The sequence below is a fragment of the Microtus ochrogaster genome, chromosome 5, assembly GCF_000317375.1.
Source record: "Microtus ochrogaster isolate Prairie Vole_2 chromosome 5, MicOch1.0, whole genome shotgun sequence".
NCBI classification, from domain to species: Eukaryota; Metazoa; Chordata; class Mammalia; order Rodentia; family Cricetidae; genus Microtus; species Microtus ochrogaster.
Genome location: NC_022012.1, coordinates 55938565 through 55955291, shown reverse-complemented (window position 1 = coordinate 55955291; position 16727 = coordinate 55938565). Strand labels below are relative to the sequence as shown.

General features: G+C 40.2%; 1 protein-coding gene across 2 annotated transcripts in view; it reads left to right on the top strand.

Moving 5' to 3' along the window:
* The window catches only part of Bckdhb (branched chain keto acid dehydrogenase E1 subunit beta), a 193048-nt gene that overhangs the window by 36009 nt on the left and 140312 nt on the right, over nt 1-16727 (top strand). For both annotated transcript variants that reach the window (XM_005347555.3, XM_026778905.1), the window contains exons 4-6: nt 6786-6919; nt 7134-7289; nt 9346-9454. In XM_005347555.3, coding sequence (XP_005347612.1) covers nt 6786-6919; nt 7134-7289; nt 9346-9454 — 399 coding nt within the window. The remainder of the gene's footprint in view (nt 1-6785; nt 6920-7133; nt 7290-9345; nt 9455-16727) is intronic.

Sequence of the window (16727 nt, the reverse complement as noted above, 5' to 3'; positions counted from 1 at the left end):
CACATATTGTCATAAACATCACATATTGCCATAAACATCACATATTGTCATAAACACATCACATATTGCCATAAACATCACATATTGTCATAAACTTATCACATATTGTCATAAGCATGTCACATATTGTCATAAACATTACATATTTTACTCAATTGTTTTTATTGTAGTTTCCCTTTTCTAGAATGTAAGTTTCAGCTGTGAGGAGATGAGGTTTTTGTTTACCTAGTGATAGTTAGGTTTGGTCAACTTTACATAAGCGTAGACAAACCTAGGAAAAAGAAACCTCAGTTGAAAAAATACCTCCAAGAAATTGGCCTGAAAGTATTTGTGTGTGTGTTCTTGATTAATGCTGTGAGATAGCCTGGGCAAGTGGTCCTAAATTGTTTAAAAAAAGTAGACTGAGCAAGTCACTGAGAGCAGACCAGTAAACAGTGTTCCTCATTGCCTTTTGCTTCAGTTCCTGCCTGGAGCTCTGTCCTAACTTCCCTTCCAGGGGGATTGTGATCTGGACATGTAACCCAAACAAACCCTTACCTCCCCAAGATGTTTTCAGTCATTGAAAGGATCAGTATTGGCTCAGGACTCCCTAAACAAGGGAGGTTTATTTGCCCCAGAGGGACAGACAGAGGACAAGGAATAAGAGACAAAGACAGGAGATTGAAGATGAGGGAGAAGGGGAAGGGAATAAGGGAGAGAGGAAAATTTGTTCCTGAGTGACAAAGGATTGCCTCTGGATAGAGAGGAGACAGACATGGTCCGCAGGAAAATGGCTGTTTATAAAGGTAAAATGGGATGAGGTGTTTAATTATTTAATTGGTTATGTTTATTCTAGTAACTAAAGGGGACTTTTGATTGCTGGACTTCAATACTTTGATAGCTAGACTGTGGTAGTCAGCCTCAGGAAGAGGAAGTGGCCAAATAAGGGAATAGACCCTGGTGGCTAGCTTTAGGATTACAATCCAGCAGTTTTTAGCAAGGCATTGGGAATGGGGGAGAAGGGCAAGACCTGCTCGACCCATTGTTTGCCATGCTCAGGCTGACTAGAGTCCCTTCGGTCATGGTGTTTTTAGCACAGTAATAGAAAGCAACCTAGGACAATCCTAGCATGTTAATATAATGGTAAGTACTTTATGAACACAAGAGAAATATCGGTGTGGAGAGAAATATCGGTGTGAATAAGTTTAGTCTGTTTTGCATCGTGACTCTTCTGTTGCAGATAAGAACATAGCCGTAGGTAATGTAGCAATTTGTGGCGCCAGCTATCCTGGTCTGTTTTACCCCGCTCTGCCTTGCCTCACAAGTGCTCTGGCTGTTTGTCCAGATTTATCTATCAGGATGTTACGTACATGAACTTTACAGTGGGTAACTGCTCTGTGGGAAAGAGGAAGTCATCAATCAATACTGTGTCTTATTAGTGCTTTTTACCACCAGTCAATCAATATTAGGCAGAAGTCAGAAATAGATTTTTAATCACGAGTTCATGTTGGAGCATTTTCTCTTGGAGCATATAAAAACATCATTGGTTAAACTGTTTCCTTTAAAGCTAGAATTCTGAGAAATTCACCTTGTCTGTGCTTTCTCTACCAAGAAGGAAAGTCCTGTGACCTTGAAGCTTCAAGGATCAAAATGAGTGGGTGCTGCCTGTTTGGTTAAGGCGGCTCGGACTTGCTGGATCTGGCTCGCACTGCGAGCATCTGGGATTTGTGTTCCTTTGTGACCACTGAAGCAATAGGATCAATTCCCACCCTCCCCACCCCCTAAATTATCCAGGTACTTACAGTGGAGTAGGGCGCTGCTGAGGTATAGATGTCATGGGCTCAGGAGACAGTCTCAGATAATTATGAGTATGAATCACACAGTTAAGTTGCTGCGGCTGTCTTTATAGAGTTGCGAAGCGCAGGATGTGTCTAGTCGGCGATTCCAGCACCTGCCCGACTTGTGACTCACGTTCAAAGGGAATGATTGAGCTGAAAGTGAATTCTGCATACCAAGATGAACTGATATCCTGGACTATAGAAATGAAGGATGAATACCAACCAGGTCCGTCCCTGAATGTTTGGGTTCCTGATCAGATTTCTGAAATTAGAATGTGTCATAAAATGCTGATCCTAGCTGAGAAGCGGTGGGATTTTAACTGAGATTTGAGTAGCATATTAGTAAGTGTATGGGGGGGGGGTTGAAGGCAGAGCCTGATGAGAGGTTTATCAGGCTCCTCCCACCCCAGCATCCCCATTTCTGTCCCTTCCATTTTGTCCACATCCTTGCCAAAATTGTCATTGTCTGTCTGTTTGGTTTATAAATACTATATTGATAATTTTTCCATCCAAACTCCTTCATCAGGGAGACTGGACTATAATTTTATCCCCCCCCTCTCTTTTGTATCTTTATCTGGTAGTGGCATCAGGGCAATGCTGGTTTCATAAAGAGTTCATGTGGTTGTTTGAAAAAGATTGCTGTGAATTCTGCTTTAAAACTGTGGCGGGATTGTGCAGAGAATCCATTTGACCCTGGACCATTTGTAGCCGGGGAGTTTGTGTGTATGAACACATGTGTTTGTGGATGTATGGGTGTGGAGGCTGGAGGACAACCTTGGGTGTCAGTGCTTAGCATCATTTTCCTTGTTTCTGAGACGAGGTCTCCCACTGGCCTGGAGTTTGCCAAGTACCATAGGCCAGCTATTGTACTTTTGGGGATCTTCCTGCCTCTGCCTTCCGATTGTTGGGGATTATGCTTGCTTTTTTAAATTATTACTTAATTTTTTCACGACATTTATTTTGATTATATTTTTCCCTCCCCTAGATCCTCCCAGCTCCTCCCCACCTCCCTACTTAATGTTTTTTCTATTTAAAAACTCAAAAACTCAACCCTCCAAAATCAAAAAACAAAACAAAAAACCCATAAGATGGGGACAAGCAAAAAGCACCCCAAAATTGTGTGTCCATTGTGTGTTGGCCACCTACTCCTGGTCATGGGGCCTGCTTTGGAGTGTGGTTGATACATCCAGTGACACTCAACTGGAGAAAATTGATTTTCCCTTTCCCAGTAGGTATCAGTCACAAATAACTTCTTGGTTAGGGGTGGAATAGCCTTTCTCCGTGCTGGGATTTTGTCTGGTTTGGACTTGTGCAGGCCTTGTGTATGTTGTCAGTCTCAGTGAGTTAGTACACGATCAATCATGTTGTATCAGGAAGACACTGTTTCCAAGGAACCATCTACCACCTCTGGCTTTTACAGTCTTTCTCCCTCTTCAGCATGGATTACCGAGCATTGGGGCAGGGGTTGGGGGTCGATAAGGATCCCAATTAGGGTTGAGTGCTCTAAAGTCTTTGACTCACTGCACACTGCCCAGCTGTGGGTCTTTGTGTTGAGTGCCATCTCCTGCAAGAGGAAACTGTTCTGGTGAGCGTTGAGTGACACACTGATCACTTCCCATCCTCTTACTCTAAGGTGAAGTGTGTTTCTTGGGTGCAACAGAAGGATGAGTCTTGTTATCAATCCTGTCGTTTGGTCAGTGTCTTTTTAGTGGGGAATTGAAACCATTAATATAGAGAGTTATTGATCAGTGTTTATTAGCTCCTTCATTTTGTTGTTGTGGTGTGTTCCCCCTCTTTTGATGAACTGTTCTTGGATTATATATTCCTTATGTCTTCTTGGGTATAGTTAACCTCTTGAGACCGAAGTTTTCCTTCTAGTGCTTTCTGTAGAGATGGATTGGTGGACATAAGTTGCTTAAATTTCTTTTATTGTGAGCTGCTTTTCTTTCTCCATCAATTGTGATTGGTAGTTTTGCTGGGTAGAGCATCCAGGCTGGATCTGTGGCCTTTCTGACTTTCAGAGTTTCCAATGAAAAGTCATCTTGAATTATTTTGGTAGGGCATATGCATTTAGAGGTCACTCATCTCTTTCAGATTTTTCAATTTAAGGATATATATATATATTTTTAAAACAGGGTCTCAACTTATAGATCTAGTTGGCTAAGAACTTGCCACTTTGTAGACCACATTGGCTGTGAGCACACAGAGATCCACCTGCTTCTGCCGCTGCACGCTGGTGTTAAAGGTCTCTGTGACCATGTCCATTTAATGGGATATGTTAAGGTTTGTCATAACGATTTTCTAAATTTCCTTGGTATTTGTTGTAATTTCCTCTCTTTTGGTTACTTTATGGATATGAAAACCTTTCTTTGATTCTTTCTTTTCTTTCTCTCATTTTATTAATCTCTGTTTTCCCATCTACCATTTCTGGGGTTGGCTTGCTTTTGCTTGTCCAATGCATCATTTATTTAATTTGAGATTCCTCTGATGGTAGCTAGAAACTCCTACCCCCAACCAGAACTGATTTCATGATTTAATTGTATCCCATAGGTTTTGCTATGTTGTGTTTTTCCTTTCGTTTAGTTCTAGGAATTTCTGAATTTCCCTCTTAGTTCCTTTGGCGTCCCATTCATCATTCCATAGTGTATTCTTTAAACTCCATGAAGCTCCTCTAACTTAAGGAGACTAGGATTCCATATTCCTGTGTTCTCTTTAGTGGGCACAGGAGAGATTTCTGCCCAGCTCTTTTAACGTGCGCAGAGGTTAGTTTCTACTGAGTTGTTTTCAGAGGGTTGACAGCTACAGATGTCAGTGAGTTCTGGATCAATCGGTGCATAAACAAGAAATATGTTCTTGGTGTTCAGTTGTTGGCCTCTTTAGATGATGTCTTTGACACCCATCAATATAGTCTGTGCATCTGGATTCTTACAGTCTCTGACAAAGAGCAGAGAGTCCCCTTGGGCCAGCCTTATAACTGTTGTCATTTACTCTGTGTCCTTTTTTTTTTTTTTTTTTTTGAAATTCAAGTGTTCAGTTTATGTCTGCTTTTAGTTTTCCAATGCCTCTAAAAATTGATTGCTTTTAGCCTGGAATTTTATTAAGTACAGGAGGGTTGGTTTGAAAGAAGCAACTTTGCAGGTATTTTCAGTAGTTCAGTAAATTGAGATATAGAGATTAGTCATTCAGTTCAAACATTTTTTTATGATTTCCATTTTTTCTTTTTTGAGCTCTATATTACAGATATGCATTTAGTAAGTTTCCTAGCACAAACTTCTGAGATCAGACAAGATTGGGCTTCATCAAGGTGGTATGGCCAGAGACCTAACACAAACTTCATTGCATTTCCTTTTTGTTTTGTCCTCTCTTTCCCTTTCTTTATTTATTCTTTTTTTTTTCTTTTAGATTTTTGAGACAGGGTTTCTTCGTAGCTTTTGGTTCTTGTCCTGGAACTAGCTCTTATAGACCAGGGTGGCCTTGAACTCACAGAGATGCACCTGCCTCTGCCTCCCAAGTGCTGGGATTAAAGGCATGTGCCACCACTGCCTGGCTCTTTTATTTATTTTTTTCATTGCTGTGATGAAATAACCGGATAAAAGCAGTTTAGGAGGGAAGGGTTTTATTTTGGCTTGCAGCTCAGTGGTACTGTCCATCATGGTAGGGAAGACATGGCAGCAGGCCGGAAGGCATGGTGGAGGGAACGGGAGGCTGGCTGGTCACAATGAATCTTAATTCAAGTGAAGAGAGAAGAGGAAGAGGGATGGCCTCACAGCTTGTCATCAGGAACCCATTTCCTTCAGAAAGGCTCCACCTCCTCAAGGTTTCACATCCTTTCCCAACAGGGCTGCGAGCTTGGGCATGAGGTTGGTGGGGTGGGGTGATGGGTTTCACGAGCCTAGAGGGAATATTTTACAATAAAACCACAGCAAAGTAATTAGCTAGCTTTCTTGCTTCCTTCCCTTCCCTTCCCCTTTGTATTTTTTTTTTCTCTTGAACATTGGGACTTGAGCCCAAGGCCTCCTACATTTTAGGCAAGAGCTACAGAGAGTCCCAGCCCCACATACAGATTTCCTTACTTCTTTTTGTTACTGACTACTAGCATAACCCCACCAGAGAACATACTCTTAATAAACAATTCTTACTGAATTTGTGATTTGACAATGTCATACACGTCTGAAGTGCATCCTGATTCTACTTCCTACCCACTGCCTCCACTTCTCCCAATAAATCTCTTTTCCGCATCCAAGTCGTTTGCTGTGAGACACGCTGGATTTGATTTTAATCGTTTGGTATCTCAGCATATGGCTGGTCCATTCCTGTCAGTATTGGAGTTCTCGGTATAGAAGCTAGCATCCTGCATCCTGCATATGTCAGACGAGTCCCTCCCACCAGTTATTATGTTATAGCTATATTTTAAAAGCCCCTTCCTTTTTGTTTTTGTTTTTTGTTGTTGCCCAGATAGCATCTCAAAAGTCTCATACTGAATTATGTACTTGCCTGTGCCCACACTTAGTTGTGTCAGTGACTCCGAACTGCTTGGCGCTCATTGTTCCATTGTATTCTTAAGTCTTTGTGAATTCAACCCTTAGCAGTATGAATTTTGCCTTATTAAGTCTGGCAGGGCCTTTCCCCATAATGTCTGCCATTGATAGCGTGATGTCTATTTTCTCTTGTTATGGTTTTTACTGTATAGTTTTTTTAATTATGATTTTCCCATCAAATAGCAGGATTTTGCTTTTCAAAAAAAACCCTCAGTGTGGCAGTGTTTCCTTCATTGGCGTATTTAGGTTTGTTATGTATAATGCTGTCATGTTCTGAATCAGTTATAATGCTGTCTACTGTTTCTCTACCTGTCCCGTCTTCTTCATCCTACCCAATTATCAGCTGTATTTATATTACACTGCTTTAATTTGCTACATTAGATTTGTTTTCTATTTCTGTTCCTTATATTATTATTAATTTTTTTTAAAGGAAAAGATAGAGTGTTTAACACCCCATTGTGTGAACAAGGAATTGTTGGATTTGGGATTGGAATCGCTGTCACTGGCGCTACGGCCATTGCAGAAATCCAGTTTGCCGACTATATCTTCCCCGCCTTTGATCAGGTAGGTGCCTTATGCTTTGCTGGGAAAGGCATCTCAGTCCTGGAGTGTTCAGACACAGGCTCTGCCCACCCATCCCCGCCCTTGCCTTCAGCACCTGTTGCCCATGGTGGTGTGCACAGTTGCGATGGAAATGCATTTGAAGATCCAACGGCATGCTTTTAGGATGTGGACTGGACAGGAAAGAGTCACTGTGGCATGTCCCTTCTCTCTGCAGATTGTCAACGAAGCTGCCAAGTACCGCTATCGCTCTGGCGATCTTTTCAATTGTGGGAGCCTCACCATCCGGGCCCCGTGGGGCTGTGTGGGACACGGGGCTCTCTACCATTCTCAGTGTCCGGAAGCCTTTTTTGCCCATTGCCCAGGAATCAAGGTATTCTTGTTTACTTATTTTATTTGATCATCCTTTGATGTTTCCACCTTCGCTTATGCTATTAGTTAGTGTTAATCAATGACCTTCCCTGAAGGAAGACAAACAGGACTTTGGAACTGATAGGCACTTAACTATATTTGAGAAAGAGAGGTTAGCATTTTATTTTAAATTAATTTTCTGGTGCCCAGTTTTCTAGAATGTTCTTCCTGAAGCAGCTCTGGCATGATGCTGGCATTAATTGACTCCACAGATTTTAAGGTCTATGGCATTCTCCTAAAGCTCTAGTTTCTTCTTTCTCATGTGTTTTTTTCTTTGAACTCTTCTTGGGGTACATTTAATAAAACCCACTGTTCAGTCTATATTTACCTCAAAGTCATGTGTGCTTATAGCTCAGTTTTCAGTTTTTAAGCAGACGGAGAGGAAGCTGTTATATAGATGGGAATCTTTTCCAATCTAAAGCATGGTAACTGCTTAGTCTGCTTAGAAGAGTCTTCCTGTAATAGCTTAAGTCATTTCATGTTGCAAATGTTTCACATGTTTATCTCTTGATATTCACCAAACAGCTTTCCAGGGAATCATAGGAACTCACAGATGTGTTAGCCAGAGAAACATGTCTGTTTTTGGCAACATAAATCAATTATAAAAATGTTTACATTTTTCCTTATTTTTTTCCTGCTGGCTCATAATAATAAGGTTTGTCCCAGTTGAAGGGAGGCTGTATGCTTTTTTGACACAAGCCAGAAGGGTAGTTTTGGACAAGAGCCCCTCTGAGGCAACACTTATTTTTGAGTTTGAGCTGGATGTTGATCATATTTAATGTTTACACCATATACTAGAGGTTTTAAACAACAGAACTTTTAATCTTCTACTGTCTGTTTTCTACTTCATATTTTTAAACTCGAAATATAAAGCTTATATACTAAATATATATACTAAAAGGCTAATACAAATAACTATATGAAGAAAGCAAAGAGAAACTGAAGAAAAGAAGCATAAAGAGATTAATACTGTTTTATTTATTATTATTATTATTTTGTTTTTTTTTGACACAAGGTTTCTCTTTGAAACAGCGTTGACTGTTCTGGAACTCACTGTGTAGACCAGGCTGGCCTCAAACTCATAGAGATTCACCTGCCTCTGCCTCCCAAACAAACACCTTGAAGGTGGTTTTCTTCAAGGAGTCTTGTTTGACCTTTGTAGTAGGTCCAAGCTTACTCTAATAATCCTTCCAAAGTAAAGTTTGTTCTTACCCCATTCTTTTAAAACCATGAAAGCTTAGGTACAAAGTTGTGATTTGAGGAACCATGGTCAAGAGTGTGGTCTCTTGTGTGTATCAGAACAGAGTAAGAATCTCCATCCTAGCAAGTTCTTTGACCTTGGCAGTGTCCTTACCCCTCTGAAGTCAACAGTCTGTGTTTTTAAGCGGGAAGAAGAATAGTAGCCACTTCCTGAAGTCACTGGGAAGGAGAGATGAAATGATCCTCTCAGCGTGATTTGCCAAGTTATATCATGTACTTCCTGTTGTCACTAATCCTCTTCAGCAGCCCCCTCCTGAAAGTCTCAGAGCCCTTGCCTGTCCACTGGAGATGTGGGACAACCATGCTTTTCTCTTGTCTGTGTATCTGGATGCTGTAATATCTGGTCCACAAAATTCAGTGGCTCGTCTTTTTCCCTTAGGGATTGCAGGTTGCCTTTGCCCGTCAGAACAAGGGGGACTGTGGCACTTCCATTTGCAAATGAGAGCAGAGTGTTAGTAGGAGGGGTGACACTCAAAGGTGGACATTTCTCTTTCTTTTTATGTGCTTTGCGGGCTCTCTTTGAGCTACGGGCAAGGTGAGGGCCTGAAACGAAGACTAGTATCTTAGTTATCAGGACATGGGAAGCGTTGTAGTCATGCTTGTGGATAAAGAGATTTCTGAAGGAGTGTGTGTAAATTTTATAATAAATACCAATACCCAGTCTTCTAGTTGAATTGGTTACACTTGATTGGTTAAGTATCAACCCTGAGAAGTAGATTTACTGGGGTGTATTTTGCTAAAATTGTTTGTTTTTGCAGGTGGTTATACCCAGGAGCCCTTTCCAGGCCAAGGGACTTCTGTTGTCATGCATAGAAGATAAAGATCCATGTATATTTTTTGAACCTAAAATACTTTACAGGGCAGCAGGTAAAGATTTCTTCCATGTTGTTTTTGCGAATCTCCTTGCTTTCTTTTACATAGTTAATTTTTTAGATATTTTCTCCTTCGCTTGATTTCCACTTTCCCTGCGGATTGAGTTCTGTGACATTTAATTTTGTCCTCAGATATAAACTTTAGAGAAACCCATCTAGTTCAACTCTGATTGTGGAATGCGAAATGTTAACAAGAATAAAAGATCGTGTTGAGTTTTGTTTAGTCATTGTGGGTTGTATGGGAAAGTGAGGGCCCTTGTGCGACATGACATTGAAAGTCCCCTTTAGAGATGTGACCCTGAAATTTCTGTAGGTCAGGGGACTCTGTAGTGAAGCAGGTAATGTTAACGATGGGCTGAGGTATCCGTCTTCCCTGGCGTTCTGTCACAGTAACCCAAGATGTTTGGTTACCCTTCCTGTAGCTCACAATTCTAATTCTCTGAGCACACATCTGTGACTGCTTATTTTTCAGTTGTAATGGAAAATTTAAATATCAAATGATTTATTCTGTTTAAAGTGTGTCCCCCCCCCCCCCCCGAATTCAAGAACATTACTTTGGCAGGTTAAGTTTAAAACTACATGTCTTTGTTGTGATGTAATTTGTGTACAATAAAATACACAGCTGTTGTGTCCAGTTTGATGTTTTTTTGACAGCCCCATATATTCATATAGCCACTGTACAAAACAAATGCAGAACATTTTAATCACTTCTGCAAGCCTTTCCCTGTTTGCTTTCTGCCTGTCCATCCCCTTAGCTGTAAGCCTAGTTGCTTTCTGATTGTGATTAGATTAGCCATTCATGTCTCTGGGCTTTGTGGAGATGGAGGTTCACATATATTCTCATGTTTGTCTTCTTTTGCCCAACCCAGTGTTACAGAGATTTCATCCATTTATTGCTTGTGTCTAGTTCATCTGTATTGCTGAGTAGCAGTCTATTGTATGAACAGTCATTGTTGGTTATTATTACAATTGTGGTAATACTGCACAATTGTATACAATATTAGGGCATTACTCAGTGAATGAACATTGCCCTTAAACTGCATGAATAGTTATTGTTCATCATTATTACTGAATATATTTGTTATTCTTGTAAGAGTACTTGCTTCTACTGAGGAAAGTGGGTTACTTCCTTTCCAACAAGTTAATGACCCTTAAATATTATTGATACATTGCACCTCTAGTTCTGGCTGTTAACATGACCGTTAATGAGTTATTAGGAAATGAATCTTTATAATGAAGAAAGAAGGCACCTGGACACCTGAGGCAATGCAGTTTTGTTGTATTAGTATAAACTTAAGTGAATATTCATTGTACGCATCCACTGTCATTAATTGGCTTATGCACTGGGCTCCTATTTCACTTTTTCTATTTAGTTTTTGAAAAGTGACTTATATGCTTGTATGGTATTATTAGAAAAGAGAAATTTCCCCAAATCTGAAGTACTGTTATTTGCGTAATTTCTGGGGTAGTTTTTTTTTTTTTTTTTTTAAAGGATTCTAGACATAGATTTCCTTAGGAAGCTAAAATGTCAGTCATCTAAAAACATTACCAGTTGTCTATAAGGAATTTGGCAGATTAATTTCACTCTGTATATGTATTTTCTATACTATGTTATTTTGGTTTGTGTGTCTGTGTATGACTTAGAAAGCATATATTCCCTGACCATGAAATATTCATCTATTTGACTACAAGTTAGTATTTTTTCTTTGTATGTCTCTGTTCTCTTACGAATTGTTTCCATAGATTTCTGTTTCTGTTGTAGTCGTTTAGGAGAACTTTTGTATCTCTACAACAAGTGGGTCTGCGGTTAAAAGGACATAATTTCCCTACTGAGGAGAGGGCCTTGATTACATGTTGACTAGGGAGGGTGACCAAAGGTTTTCATGTAACTTGAAGTGCCAAGTTACCTTTGAATTTGTTGACCCATTTTCTGTGATTGGTAAACTGTACTATTCATGGCATTGGGCCCGGTAGAATTTTCCGGCTTACTTTCCAGATTTAGTTTGAGCATTGGATACATGCATCTTTCAAGCCTTAAGTTAGTCATAGTCTTAGTGACTAAGCTTATGCCATGTGATAGAGTGATATATTTTGTTTCTGTGTAAAGTTTAGAATCATGAGTCATAGCACTTTGTAGCAAGTTCACCCACTAAAGCCCCATAGCCATGTATAGTTTAGACACAGATTAAAAATAGCAAGAAGTTCCCCTTTCATTTCCTTTACTCCCAACTCATTCCTTAGCTTTGGTCCTGTGGATTTATATTCCTCTGTACAGGTGACTAAGTGGAATGTACTTGCTTACATATGAAGCATAAAAAAAGATATAAGTACGTTCCTGTAATTTGCTTTGCAAAATCTTCTATAAATTTACAAAATCTATAAATGTATAAGCTATATATTCAAATAATAAAGAGCAAGCTATACATATTCTAAAATAGCTTTTCTTTAAAATATATTTCTAAACTGCACGGTGGTGGCACACACTGTTAATCTCAGCACTTGGGAGGCAGGTGAATCTCTGTGAGTTCGAGGCCAGCCTGGTCTACAGAGTGAGTTCCAGGACAGGCTCCAAAGCTACACAGAGAAACCCTGTCTCGATAAACCATATATAATTCCTATTAATTCTTTGGGAATTTTGTATATTGTGTTTTGATCATAATCATTCCCACTCCTACTCATCATCCCAATGTGGTGATTTCCCTACCCTCTTAAAAGTCTCTCAGGCCCAGTATGTGACACTTAGATACTCCTGGGTATAGGGCTATGCATTTTAGTTTGGTGGATGAACCCACAGCCACACCTTTAAGGAAAACCTTGCCCAGAAGCCATCAACAGTCAATAGCTCCCCATTTACATGTGTGGCCTCTTGAGACACACATCCATCAAGTAACTTTTCATACAGTTAATTTCTGTCAATTAACATATGTGTCATTGATTTTTACTGCATAAAATATGTGCTATACCTTTTCCTTTCCCCTGCTAATGAACATTGAAATGCTTCTACATTCTGGCTGTTTTAAACAGTGTTGCAAGAAAAGTATGTTTATATGTGTTTAAGTATGTGGGAAAAGAAAATTCGTCTGCATTAAAAACATCTCTGTACAAAAATTTAAATGCGTAGTCTATATGCTCAAGTAGTAAAGAGCAAGCAATAAATAATCTATGAATAGCTTTTCTTTAAATACATATTTCTGTTAGTTCATTGAGAGAAGTAATTGGTTAATAGAAAAAAATAAACATTGTTTTGTAAATTAGAAACTCACAAAATCAGTGCCAGGTTCTTTCCTGCTTTTTTTTTTTTTTTTTTTTTTTTCGAGACAGGGTTTCTCTGTGGTTTTGGAGCCTGTCCTGGAACTAGCTCTTGTAGACCAGGCTGGTCTCGAACTCACAGAGATCCACCTGCCTCTGCCTCCCGAGTGCTGGGATTAAAGGCGTGCGCCACCACCGCCCGGCTTTCTGTTGTAGGAGCTGCAGGCTGCGTTCCTGCCGCCCAGCTCCCGCCACCGGTTCGCTTTACCCTAAATAGCAACACACAAATTGTATTCTTTTAAACACTACTTGGCCCATTATATCTAGCCTCTTCTAAGCTAATTCTCACATATTAATTTAGCCCATTTCTAATAATCTGTGTAGCACCACTAGGTGCGCTTACCGGGAAAGATTCAGCATGTCTGACCTGGAGGCTTGCTTCATTGCATCTGCCTCAGAGAGGGGAAGCATAGCGTCTGCCCGGGAGAGGGGAGCATGGCCTCTGAGCTCACTTCCTCTTCCTCCCAGCATTCTGTTCTGTTTATTCCTCCCACCTATGTTTTAACCTATGAGGCCAAGCAGTTTCTTTATTACTTAACCAATGACCTTCCTCCATCATTTCCCCTTTTTCTGTTTAAACAGAAAGGAAAGGCTTTAACTTTAACATAGCAAAATTACATATAACAAAACAGTTATCAAGTAAAAATGACAGTATTTACATCTATTTTATCTTTATCATAACTAAGGAAAACTATAACTATAACTAACTATTCTTCAATTCCATCAAAGACTCCAGAAAGATACAATATTACCTAAGCAAACAAGAAATAAGCAACTTTCAAACTCTAGAAATGACAGAGACATCTCGCTGCCTGGACAGTCACCCAAAGTTTCTCTGTACCGTTGGTGCATCCATCTTCAGCCTACAGGCCCATAGTATCCAGAGACATTTCCATGAAGCAGGAAATTTCAAAGTCAGTTTAGTCACTATCTGCTGTGTCCTGCAGAATGTCTTACAGACTCTTTCATGAATTAGGAACCCTGAAAGATCATCTCACCTTTGGGCAAGTTCAGTAGTCCTCTCTCTGCGGGTTCTCTGTGTCCAGTTTATGCAATATTACAGGCAAGAGCAGTTTCTTGCCCAAATGGCTATCAAACTCCATAAGGATCCTCTTCGATGCCCATCTTCTTCTTGAAGTAGATTGGTGTTTCCAGGAGCAGACATGTCTCATTGTCATGAAAAACCCTAAGTTATTAAAACATTAAATAGCATATTCCGTAGTTTTTGAAAGATATGAAGAATGCCTATCTAACTGAAATACATATCCATATATCTAGAAAATCTAAAATCCCCATGTATTCTTTGGTTGCATTCTGGTAGTGCATGGAGCTTGAGGGCAATAGTATCTTGCAGTCATTTTTTTCCTCAGGGGCCAGTGGTTGCTACTGCATCTCATGTGCAAATATAAAAGACAATATTGGTTCTGTACTGAGTAGGTACCCACAATTGAGAAAGTTCCAGAAAGCTGGATGTGGCTGCACACATCTGCAGTCCCTCTACTTGGGAAATTTAGGAATGAGAATGGCTGTGAGTTCAAGGGCAGGCAGGGTTACATAATAAGACCTTCCAAAAACCTAATCAACATGCCAAGCAGAAATTCTAGAAACACTAGAAACCTACTCTTAACAACGAGGTCTAAATGGTTGTGGGATGTGGAAATGTGCCAGAAATGAATGAGTTATTCGATGGTTTGCCAACCTGCAGAAGCATGAGGCTGTGCCTCATGACGGAAATAACCTGAGTCTTTAGAGACAACTGTTTTATTCTTTTTTTTTTTTTTTGGATCCATTTTTAAAATGTGTCCCTAAAGCAGAAAACAGTGTTTTGTGGAGAAACATGGGTACTCATGATTGTAACTGCACGAGTGATTGACAGGAGCTGGGTTGTAAATGTGGAAGAGTTTTAGGGATAACCCCATTTGTTATCTTGTGTTTGGTTCTTAGGTGTGTATCAAGCTAGTAGACAGGAAAACTCCATGTCGAATTTCCCTTCTTCTTTCCCATCTTCCCTGCCTGCCTTCCTTTGTATGTGTGCCCCATGTGCTGCAGAGGCCAGATGAAGACCTCTTGGGACTGGGGTTACAGGTTATCAGCTGCCTCATGTATGTGCTGGGATTTAAAACCAGGCTCTCTACAAGAGCATTACGCGCTCTTAATCACCAACCCTCTCGCCCCTATTTTTTTTTTTTTGCAAGAACAGCATTACTTAAACTAAAAACCAAAAATTCTGAAAAGATCCACCAATTTATTGATGCTTCTTTCTTACCAGTATACAAATCAGTGTTCCATTTTTAAATTGTCAGTTAACATAATTTTTTTTGTACTTTAATTCTTGTACTAAGTGATTTTTCTCTTCCTAGCTCTCTATTTGCTGATGTGTAATGACTGTAATCCAGTTTTTAATTATTTTCTTCGCCAATTTCCTTTGTGTGAAGTTTACATATTGTACCTTGCTGTAGAAAATCCATTTGAAAATGAAATTCAAATTTAGATATTTATTATTTCTTGGAGAATTTCTTACATTGGATTTTTATTATATTCATCCCATCCATTATCCTTTTCTTTATCCTCCCGCAATTTTACTCGTGCAACCTACAACCTATGTCTTTTTTCTTATACAGTGGTAGGTGTATGGCTACCCGCTGGAGCATGTGAGACCTCCTGGGGCCATACCCTTATAAAAAGCTAACTCTCCTTCAGCATCTATAACTTACCAACAAGATCTTCAGCTATGGGTGGCACTGCATCCCCTCTCCTTGCTGTGGTTTTGTTTGATTTGAGCTTGCACAGATCTTTTGCATCACAATCATTGTGAGTGTGTATGTGCAGCTGTCCTGTTGTGCCTGGAAAACATTGTTTCCTTTTCCCTGCCACCTCTGGCTCTTAGTCTTTCAACCCCCCCGAGCCTTGGGAGGAGGGCACTGTGACATAGATGTACATTTAGGCCTGGGAACTCTGCAGTCACTTGTTCTCTGCACCTTGACTAATTGTGGATCTCTGCTTTCATTACCGGTGATTGCAAAAGGAAGCTTCTTTGATGAGGTTTGGGAGATGCACTAGTCTATGGGTGTAATGAGACATCATTAGGAGTTGGCTTAGTGCTGTGCCACGTTAGCAGAGAAGTAATGTCTATGACTTGTCTAGTCACTGGTTTGTGGCCCTGATAACTGTGCCATGTATGGGTTCCATCTTTTAACAGGCTTTAAATCTAATTAGAAAGTGGTTGGTTACTCCCATGCCATTTGTGCCACTGATGCACCAGTCTGCATGTCTTGCCAGGCTTGTCACTTAGTTCATGGGGTTTACAACTGGGTAAGACTGAGTTTTACTTCATTTCTCTAGTAGCATACATGGCCTTCCCTTGTGAATGCTAGCCAGTTAGGATTAAGCTTCCAGGTTGGTACCTGCTTTATTTCTCCATGTTCTATGACTCAAATATGTGATATCTTCAGCAATAGTCTTGCCATCAGTTCTGGAGGGTAACTAAGAGCAGCAGTAATAATCTATAGAACTTGGGAGTTTATAGGATCTAACTAGCTAACACCTCTGAAAGAGGCAACCCATCCCTGACATTGGATTTTTATTGGTTAATGTCTTAGTTACAGTTTCTATTGCTTTAACGAAACACCAAGACCAAAAAACAAGTTGGGGAGGAAAGGGTTTTTTTGACCCATACTTTCACGTTGCTCTTCAGCACTGAAGGAAGTCAGCACAGGGACTCAAGCAGGGCTGGAACCTGGAAGTAGGAGCTGATGTGGAGGCCATGGAGGGTTACTGCTTACTGATTTGCTTCCCCAAGCTTGCTCAGCTGATGTGGGAGTGTCATATATCAATCTGTTGATTTCATTGGTTAAGGAATAAAGAAACTGCCTAGGCCCCTTGATAGGCCAACCCTTAGGTGGGTGGAGTAAACAGAACAGAAGGCTGGGAGAAAGAAGCTGAGTCAGGGAGTTGCCATG